Here is a 10,375-nt window from a genome sequence, read left to right on the forward strand (position 1 = left end):
TTTTTTACAAATTTAAAAAAAATACATATATCTCGTTTTCACGATAAACGAAATATTCACAGGTTGCATACTTTTCTTTTATCTCATTTACACCGATATATATAAAATTATCTCGTTTACATTGTAAATAAGATAAAAAATATTTATTTTGATAAATATTTTTTAAATTATTTATTTTAGTAATTATTATATTTATTTAATTTATAAAAATAAAAAATCTGTGATTCCGGACTGTGACTCTTCCTAAATTCAGAAGTAAGGAACTGAAAATTTAAATTTTTTTTACCACTAAACACAATATTAAAATTCAATAATCATCCACTCTTTGAAAACAACCCCCTACTTAAAAATACACAAGTCATTAAGAAAGGACAAAAATGGAAGACCACTTTTCGTTTATAGGGTGGACGACAGAAGAAGGGAGGATGCTTGAGATATTTTTGGTTTACCCTTTTTTTTCTAAAGAAATATTTTTAAAGGAGAGGAAAAAGAAAGAGAAAAAAAGAGCCAGCATCCTCCTTTACCTCCTTTACGTGTTTATTTTCTTATGATTTTTTATATGTGATGTCATTTACACTATTGTTCATCTATCATCTCGTGAAAGCTATATACAGCAATGTTTGGAAGTAATGTTACTTGAATAAAATTGTAGAGATGAGTAGGAACACGAGCTGTGGATCTCTCGTTCTAAGCTCGTCAAGCTAGATGATAATAAATGATGATATAGATCTTCTACTAAGTACTAACTAATATATAATGGAGAGTTAATGCTCTTAAGTACATCAGTAAGAGTGTTTCAATTCCAAACAAGACTCGATTACTTTTAAATTAAGATGCGCAACGTTTGAATTTTAAGCAATAAAGCATAGTCGGTGGCCATATCAAAAACACTTTAACTGGTGGATACACGTGTCAGCCCCAACGACGCAGCCGTAAGATCACATGTTAAGCGCGAAGCAGCTGATAGCTCTCTCTCGCTCTGCGTTGGCGCGTGCATGAGTTCTTCCCTTTCTCTCTCTTACACATCGCAATCTTCCTTTATTTCCGTCAACTCCATAGCTTCTTCGGTGCTCTCTCACCCCTTTCTTCAATACTCACTTAAGGTTTTATCTTCTAAGCTTTAGGTTCTTCACATAACCCCCTCAAAAACCTAAAACCTCTTCAGTGGAATTAGAATCAGATATTTCTGTTAGGGTTTTCAACTTCCAATCCGCATCCATGGGAGACTGGCAACCCCTTCTCCAATCCATTTTCATCGGTCTCATTTTTTCTTACCTTCTTGCCAAGCTCATCTCCGTTGTTGTCTCCTTCAACAACGACAACCTAACCGTCACGCGCGCCTCCGCCGAAGAAGATGACAGCAATCCTATACGGACCGCCACGGGACCCGACCGAGGCGGCGGCGTCTCCGAAGCAAGTAACAATCGCTTTGAGCAGGAGTCTGTCATGGCGGAGCAGGGAAGTGTGAGGGCCGAGAGTTTGGACGGCGACGACGACTACGACGATGACGATTGGGAAGGTGTGGAGACCACCGAACTCGACGAGGCGTTCAGCGCCGCCACAGCGTTCGTGGCTGCCGCCGCCGCCGATCGGTTGTCGCAGAAGGTGTCGAGCGACGTGCAGCTACAGCTCTATGGGCTGTACAAGATCGCCACTGAAGGTCCCTGTAGCACGCCGCAGCCTTCGGCGTTGAAGATGACAGCACGTGCCAAATGGTATTCATTGCGTTCAATATATGATTGCAACTACTTTGTCATAAATAGTTGAGGGAAAAACAAAGTGAAAGGGAAGAGCTTTAACATTTGCTTACTTTTTTGTACGGTAATTATGCATACTTGGAATCTTGTGTGTTGTTCCATCTGTATGTCAGTATTGAGCTTGGTGATTATGGAGATGATTAGGTTGTTAAACTTATAAATGGATTGGCTGTAGTTGCAGTTTGTTTGCACGTTAGACTTGAGGCCTAAAACTATAGAAAAAACAGTGAAATAACTGTTTTGTTCCATCTCCATCTATAGGCATTAGTTATGTTGAAGTGTTTAAATTGAGAGCTCAATGGCGCTTGGAATTATTAATTGTTCAGGGTTATTGTTGGCTTGTTTAAGCTGTTATTTTTGGTGTCTGAAAATTAGGCTCTTAGGTGCTAACCGTGTTTTACTTTCTTATTGTTGAAGGCAAGCGTGGCAGAAATTGGGAGCTATGCCTCCTGAGGATGCAATGCAGAAGTACATTGATATTGTGACAGAGCTATATCCTTCTTGGCTTGATGGTTCATCTTTGGTGAGCTAATATGCTGTTTCTTGCGCTATAGTTGTGGATTGATCACTAGTTGTTTCACCAAAAAGAAGCCCCCCTTGTCATGTCCCTTACTGATTCGCATTGTTCCTGTGACAGCGGAGCAAGAGTTACGGTGGTGGTGGCTCTAGTTCAGAGGCTAAGGGACCGATGGGGCCAGTATTTAGCACTTATGTATATGAAGAGGAATATGGCAGTGACTTGTAAGATTCCTAGAAATCAATTTATTTTGAGTTGTAGTGTAAATGTCTAGACTCTAGATAGCAATTTGTCTATAATTTGTTCTATATGCATTTATGTATATGCTGTTAAATTTTATTATGTGAATGTCGCATTGGTGTCTGTCCAAAATTACGGTGATGGGATATCTTCTATGGTAGCTCTTTATGGTTTTTACTTTGGTGGTCTTTCTTTTTTGTATTTGGTCCTTCAAGGTTTACTCTCAAGCTCATTGTTTGGTTCTGATGCTAATCCTGATTCATAGCTATAAGGTTATCCTTCTCTTAGTAGTCATGTTTATATTGAAGGATTATTTGTTAAGGTTTTGTTGTGGTCCTTGGCAATTCGCACCTCTTATAATATGTTTTTTCTGTTTCTTTTTTGTAAATTAAATTAAAAAAAAAAAGCTCCATTCTAGGTTGATATTATCTCAACTGCAACTAACAACCTTTTATGACTTTGATGGTTCCTTCCTTTACAGGACAATGGATGCCATTCATGGATTTGCTAGAGAAGGAGATATGGCTAATCTGCTCAAGTGTATAGAAAGTGGTATTTCAGTGAATTTGAAGGGTGAGTTACTTCTTAGTTGTTTGCTTTTAGGGTGTGCTGTAAGTTGTGAATGGTTATTTATTTCTTTATTTTAATTTTTTGGTTTTAAAAGGGACCAAGTTCCTTAAGGACACCATGTTATCAGCATGAATAGAGAAGTACCATCACGGATTTAGTGCAACATCAATCTGAATTTTTGTGGCACTTGCTTGACAAGCCTAACATGGGCATATGTATGGCCTAAAAATTGTTTGACAACTAAGGTAGGTGCTATGTTTTTGTAAAGAAGCCTAAGTATCTGGCTTTAAGACCCCGTTGAAGATAGATAGTTGACTGGTAACTTATGTGTCACACATGAATAAATCTTGTTGGACTACATCTAAGTCATTAAAATTGTCTGAAATAAAAAATTCTGCCCTGCTACATAACTGAATAATGAATAATCATTTCTGTTTTTCAACCTATATTCTTAGCAATGAGTATAGTGAGGGAAGTAGCTTTAATCACACTGCTATTGTTCCTACCTTCTACATACATTTTCTTGACGATCAATAATGTAGCATTAATAAGTCACCGTTTATTTTATGAAAATGCACTATTGCATGGCAAGGCAAGTAGCTACATTCACACTACTAATGAGCATTGTAGAATCTATTTCTTGAATTGTTGATCTCGTTAGAAGCTTTTTATACTTCAAGTCCATATACAGAAAGAGAAGTTGAATGATCTTTCTGAAATGGCTGCAGACAGTGAGGGCCGGACACCATTACATTGGGCCGTGGACCGTGGCCACCGTAATGTCACAGAGCTGCTGCTTGAGAGGAATGCTGATGTGAATTGCAAGGTAGGTATCCATAGACACATGTATGAACCTAACTCTTAGGAATAATAGCTACCATCAAGCTTAGTTGGCATCGCCTTAACTTTGAAGAATGAAAACACAACAGAACCTTAATTGTATTTTGAACATGGCATTATTGCTTACTGTTTAATCTCAAATATTAGCTTAGTCTTTTGAAGACGTTTTTCTGATGCATCTTTTAATTATCCACACTGCTCTCAAGTTGGCTCCCTTTTGTTGATGCTCTGTATGTTTTCTTTTTGGAAGGATAATGAGGGACAAACTCCGTTGCATTACGCTGTTATGTGTGATAGAGAAGCAATAGCTGAGTATTTAGTGAAGCATAATGCAGACACAAATTTAAAGGATAATGATGGCAGTTCCCCGCATGATATCTGTGAGTCAAACTGGTCGTGTTTGCAGCAACTGGGGGAACCAAATTGATTGTTAGTTTGGTTCTTGGTGCTTTTGGCTAATATACTATAACCTTACCCAAATCCCTTTTGGGGATGTACGTGTCTATATTAACTCAATTTTTCTTTTCCTTCTTCCTTTTAGTATATATACACCCTTTTAGACCCGCCAATATACTGCTTAGGTAATGGTTAATCAAGTGTATGTGTTTTATTATTGCTTCATCTGATTAACACCTGATTGGTCCCTTCTATTGACGAGGACTCCTTATTTTGCCCTTATTTACTTATATTTGATGGAGAATTATAATATTCATCAAAAGTATAGAGTAACAAGGAAATGAATCACTCCTAAGTACTAACTAAGATTCGTTATTGTTATGCTATCCCTTTATCTACCCCCTTCTTCCTTTAATCTTATTCTACTAAATTTATGATACAAATTTACATGGTGGTTTGTTTGCTTTCTTCTCTTTCTTCGCCAAAATCAGAAACATGCATGGTGAAGAAGAGCTGTTACTGCTTTCATACGAGCTTGATGACTCATAATTCTTTGACAGATCTCTAAAATGCTAGAAAATGGATGCTCCTTAGTCCTCAAGTATATCCTTTCTTAAGTATTAATTATTTTTTTTTTTTTGGGGGGTTAGTAATTTTTGTCACTCTATCTATTACATCTGACATATATTGACCTTACCAAATTATAACTCAATATCTCGACTGTTCATTTTATGATGCGGGAAACAGTAAACTAATTTGATTTGTTTAGTTTCAGAACATGTACACAGATCACGTGTAATATCAAATTCGCACGATAAACGAATCTGATCCAGCTAACCCCAATCTACAGTGGTAGTCGTGGACTGTTAGTTTCTTGGAATGACGCATGTTATATTTATCTTAATAACCATTGGCCCTTCCAATTCCCAAACCCTCCTGCATAATCATTCTCGTGTGTGTGTGTTAAATAATAATAATAATAAAAGCTCAATCTAGTTGAGTGCTGAGTAGTCCACTAAGCTGAAGGGATAAGAAATTCTGGCCATGGATGAGTATTGTCATTGATGATCATAGACTTACGAGACAAGAAAAGCTATTTTGCTATGAAGTATGAACATACTAGGTTGGCTTGCTCCAACCTCCAATAATGATAATAGAAAAAAAAGAATAAAAGAGAACAATGATACTAATAATTTATTAAATTCAATTCAAACGCGGGCCCGTCGCCCGGGCAAAAGACACCGCCTTTACGCGCTGTACTCTAATCATTTTTATTTATTTATCTTATTTTTAAATAAATAAATAATTTCTAATGACTAATTTCTTTTTTACTATTTTTTTATTATGTGCACTGGCACCTCTTAAAAAGATTTCTATATTTTGAATTAACATGCTATTTTTAAGGTATGCAAGAAATAAGAAAAATGACATGAATTTTTAATTCGAATCTATCAATTCAATCGCTTTGCGATTGTAATTTGCAACCGCTGTTGCAAGCTATTTGGGTTGTTTGAAGCTCACTGCTCTCTTACTCTGTCACTCTCTCTTCTCTCTCTCCCCCCTTCCACCTCTCCCTCCCTCTCTTCCCATCAGATCTCTTTTCCATCCAAATTTCACCCATATCAGGTAACTTTTCATCCGATTTATCCTTTTTATTTCTCAATTATTTTTTTGTTCACGCATAATAGATATATTCGATTAGGTTTGACTTTTTCCTTTTCACAATTTATTCAATTATTAACCATTTTCGGTTTCTGTTTCGGTGCTTCGATACGTTTGGACTGTTGTTGTTTGATTGGATTATGATCGATTTGAATCCGTTCTTGTATCGATTAGAATTTCGATCTGTTGTTTTTTATCTTGTCGGTGTGTGAATCTGTGACGGGTCTTGGTTTTGAAATTGTGGCACTTTGGATTTGGGGATTGGTTGTTGGGTTGAGATAATAGGGCATTAGCGAGTTGGCTGAGTCAACTAGGTTTTTGGACCACAACGTCTCTGTCTATCGGTTCAAAGAATTTTTTTATAATCGAAATACATTTGGGGATTACTTCTGTTTTGGAAATTCAATATATTTATTGTTCCTGAATCGTTCTGGCAGTCATTTCCCTTTTGGCAATACTGCTGGAGTATACGATCTGAAATTGGACAATAATTTTATAAACAATTATTTTTTGCTTTGAAGGACTCTTTGGCCTTTGCCTTGACTTTTCTTTTGGTTGGCTGTTTCACGTTGAAAACTTACGAGCCAAGTTTTTTTATGCCATTAGGTATAGCATGGCAATGGAAGTTACCCAGGTACTTCTGAATGCTCAATCCATTGATGGGACTGTACGGAAGCAATCCGAAGAAAGTCTGCGGCAATTTCAGGAGCAAAACCTTCCTGGTTTCTTGGTCTCACTCTCTGGAGAGTTAGCAAATGATGATAAACCAGTTGATAGCCGAAAGTTGGCAGGATTGATTCTAAAAAACGCACTGGATGCCAAGGATGAAAACAGGAAACGGGAGCTGGTTCACAGATGGTTGTCGTTGGATCCTGCGGTGAAGACCCAAGTCAAGTCATGTTTGCTGCAAACACTCTCTTCTCTTGCAGCTGATGCTCGATCGACTGCAACTCAAGTTATTGCCAAAATTGCTGGAATTGAGCTTCCTCAGAAACAGTGGCCTGAACTGATAGGTTCACTCTTATCAAATATTCATCAAGTACCATCTCATGTCAAGCAAGCCACTTTGGAGACTCTTGGCTACTTATGCGAGGAAGTCTCTCCGCAGGTTGTTGATCAAGATCAGGTAAATAAAATCCTTACTGCTGTAGTCCAAGGTATGAATGCATCTGAAGGGAACAATGATGTTAGGCTTGCCTCTACTAGGGCATTATATAATGCCCTTGGATTTGCTCAAGCTAATTTTAGCAATGATATGGAACGTGACTATATCATGAGAGTTGTCTGTGAAGCAACTATGTCTCCTGAGCCGAGAATACGACAGGCTTCCTTCGAGTGTTTGGTCTCAATTGCAGCCATGTATTATGAGAAATTGGCTCCCTACATCCAGGATATATATAACATCACAGCAAAGGCTATTAGGGGTGATGACGAACCGGTTGCTCTTCAAGCCATTGAGTTTTGGAGTACAATTTGTGATGAGGAGACTGATATCTTGGAAGACTATGTAGGTGAATCCAGTGGGGACTCTGATATACCTTGTTTTTATTTTATTAAGCAAGCTCTACCTGCACTCATCCCGCTGCTGCTGGAAACATTACTCAAACAAGAAGAGGATCAGGATCTGGATGAAGGTGCCTGGAATATCGCGATGGCTGGTGGTACGTGCCTGGGTTTAGTTGCTCGTACTGTTGGAGATGATATTGTGCCACTGGTAATGCCGTTTATTGAGGAGAATATTACAAAACCAGATTGGAGACAGAGGGAGGCAGCCTCATATGCGTTTGGCTCTATCTTGGAGGGGCCTTCCCCAGACAAGTTAGCACCTCTAGTTAATCATGCTTTACCTTTTATGCTTAGTGCTTTAGTAAAGGATCCAAGTAACCATGTGAAGGACACCACTGCCTGGACCTTGGGACGAATGTTCGAATTTCTTCACAATTCAATTGTTGGTACACCAATTATTAATGAAGGAAATTGCCAACAGATTATTACAGTTCTCCTTCAGAGCATGAAGGATGTTCCCAATGTTGCTGAGAAAGCCTGTGGTGCTCTGTATTTTCTTGCCCAGGGTTATGAAGATGTGGGACCAACATCTCCTATAACTCCCTTTTTTCAGGAAATTGTTCAATCCCTTCTAGCTGTTACTCATAGAGAGGATGCTACAGAATCACGATTAAGAACTGCAGCATATGAAACATTGAATGAAGTAGTAAGATGTTCAACAGATGAAACAGCTCCATTAGTGTTACAGCTAGTTACGGTCATCATGATGGAGCTGCATAAATGTCTTGAGGCACAAAATCTTTCATCTGATGAAAGAGAAAAGCAGAGTGAACTGATTGGCCTACTTTGTGGTTGCTTGCAAGTAATTATTCAGAAGCTAGGGTCTTCAGAGCCCACCAAATATGTCTTCCTGCAGTATGCTGATCAGATAATGGGGCTTTTCTACAGGGTTTTTGCTTGCAGAAACGCCACAGCACATGAAGAAGCCATGCTAGCCATTGGAGCCCTTGCCTATGCTATAGGCGCTGATTTTGCCAAATACATGCCTGAATTTTACAGGTTTCTGGAGATGGACCTTCAGAATTTTGAGGATTATCAAGTTTGTGCCGTCACTGTTGGTGTGGTGGGGGACTTGTGCAGGGCATTGGAAGATAAAATACTGCCTTACTGTGATGGGATTATGACACAGCTTCTGAAGAATTTGTCAAGTGATAATTTGCACCGTTCTGTGAAGCCCCCATTGTTCTCTTGCATTGGTGATATAGCTCTTGCAATAGGAGAAAACTTTAATAAATACTTGATGTATGCAATGAACACACTGCAGCTTGCCTCAGAGTTGTATGCCCACACATCAGGTTTTGATGATGAAATGACGGAATACATTAATTCTTTAAGAAATGGAATATTAGAGGCATATTCTGGGATTTTCCAAGGGTTCAAGAATTCATCAAAAACCCAGCTCTTGATTCCTTATGCACCTCACATCCTCCAATTCTTGGATAGCATATACATGGAAAAAGACATGTAAGAAAGTGAAAAATGTTACCTTACTTGAGTGTTTTTGCTTTTTTTAATACAATAACCAGTTTTAATGGCTTTCGTTGCCTTCACTATGCAGGGATGAAGTGGTTATGAAAACAGCAATTGGAGTCCTTGGAGATCTGGCTGATACGCTAGGAAGCAATGCAGGTTCTTTAATTCAGCAGTCTTTGTCAAGCAAAGAATTTTTAGATGAATGTTTGACCTCAGAAGATCATTTGATTAAAGAATCTGCTGAGTGGGCCAAGTTGGCTATCAATCGTGCTATATCTGTTTGAGGTTCATCTGAGTTGCATATTCTTTTTCGTAAACTACCTGCATGCATTTGGGTGTCAAAATCGGTCTTGGGGGATTGCATGAGTCAAGTTGTCACCATGGTCAGACAACAGAAGGTATCAGTTTGAAACTCTTCAAGTTGTCACTAACAATTGCATCATCACCAATGCATCACTGACTTTTGCATGAGCACCATCGAGTCCAGTTTGGTCAAGAGGAAGAAGGTAGCAATGAGTTTGCAAATGCGGGTGTGGGTCTTCATGGGACACATAATTGGTTGCATGGCCGAGGGGAGGCGGTAACTGATCCATGATTGAAAAATTAAGATACCCTTTGATGCTGAGTCTGAAGTTGGTCTTATTAGAAGATAAACCCATTATAGCCTGACAATGGTTTTCCCATAAACTAGCCATGGGTTGTTAGAATGGTGGAATTCACAGGGTTGAACTGGTTTTTATCAATACCACCAAAGTGCCTTGTTTCAAAAGAATCTCTTCCTTTTTCTGACTTTTAACACTGCATCTAGTTTCTTTTTTTTTTTTTCTCTTTAAGAGACATCATCCCATTGTGTATAATTGTCCTGGTATGTCTGTCTGTCATCCATATCATTTTTTCTCCCTCCATACTTGTTTTTGCTATGATCGGGGTTTGTTATTGTTTAGAGGGTGGGATAGAATACATCCTCCTCGCATTGTGCATTTTTTTGCTCTTTTAATGTCAGTTGGTATTGTTAGGTCATAATTCATCCCGCATTCATGAAATCATCAAACTTTTCAATTTATTTTTTGTGTTAGCTTTTGAAATGCGTATGTAATCATATGTTGGCTATACCTATGATTAGTTTAAAAGATCGTCATGTTTTCTGATGACGACCATAGAGTTGTGGATTCCTTTCTTTTATTGGAAGACAGTGGTATGGGTTTAGCCCTCTGTGTATCCGTTATTCTCTGTTACATACAAGTTTGGGGATTTTCTTGCAATTGGCAATTTGCCATATTTCCTGTATATGTTATTTTTTTGTTTGGGGGTAAGAATTTTTGTTACCAAGTTACAATCGTTCAAATGATGTTTG

The 10,375-nt window shown here is 38.2% G+C and overlaps 2 protein-coding genes across 3 annotated transcripts; both read left to right on the plus strand.

The window, feature by feature from the left end:
* The first annotated feature begins 973 nt into the window (after positions 1 to 973).
* LOC107460486 (acyl-CoA-binding domain-containing protein 1) lies at positions 974 to 4,602 on the plus strand. Of its 2 annotated transcripts, XM_016078845.3 has the most exons (6): positions 982 to 1,715; positions 2,175 to 2,280; positions 2,395 to 2,498; positions 2,996 to 3,087; positions 3,813 to 3,910; positions 4,175 to 4,602. In XM_016078845.3, exons 1-6 carry the CDS (start codon positions 1,219 to 1,221, stop codon positions 4,349 to 4,351), a joined length of 1,074 nt encoding a protein of 357 aa, XP_015934331.1. In that variant the 5' UTR covers positions 982 to 1,218; the 3' UTR covers positions 4,352 to 4,602. The 2 variants fall into 2 exon arrangements, with proteins under 2 accessions (XP_052108952.1, XP_015934331.1); XM_052252992.1 differs by lacking the exons at positions 3,813 to 3,910; positions 4,175 to 4,602 and adding an exon at positions 3,179 to 3,773 and having other exon boundaries at positions 974 to 1,715.
* Positions 4,603 to 5,731: 1,129 nt separating this feature from the next.
* LOC107460487 (importin subunit beta-1) lies at positions 5,732 to 10,283 on the plus strand. Its single transcript, XM_016078847.3, has 3 exons — positions 5,732 to 5,946; positions 6,589 to 9,012; positions 9,107 to 10,283. Exons 2-3 carry the CDS (start codon positions 6,596 to 6,598, stop codon positions 9,303 to 9,305), a joined length of 2,616 nt encoding a protein of 871 aa, XP_015934333.1. The 5' UTR covers positions 5,732 to 5,946; positions 6,589 to 6,595; the 3' UTR covers positions 9,306 to 10,283.
* Positions 10,284 to 10,375: the final 92 nt, after the last annotated feature.

Source organism: Arachis duranensis, chromosome 8 (assembly GCF_000817695.3).
Source record: "Arachis duranensis cultivar V14167 chromosome 8, aradu.V14167.gnm2.J7QH, whole genome shotgun sequence".
Taxonomy (NCBI): domain Eukaryota; kingdom Viridiplantae; phylum Streptophyta; class Magnoliopsida; order Fabales; family Fabaceae; genus Arachis; species Arachis duranensis.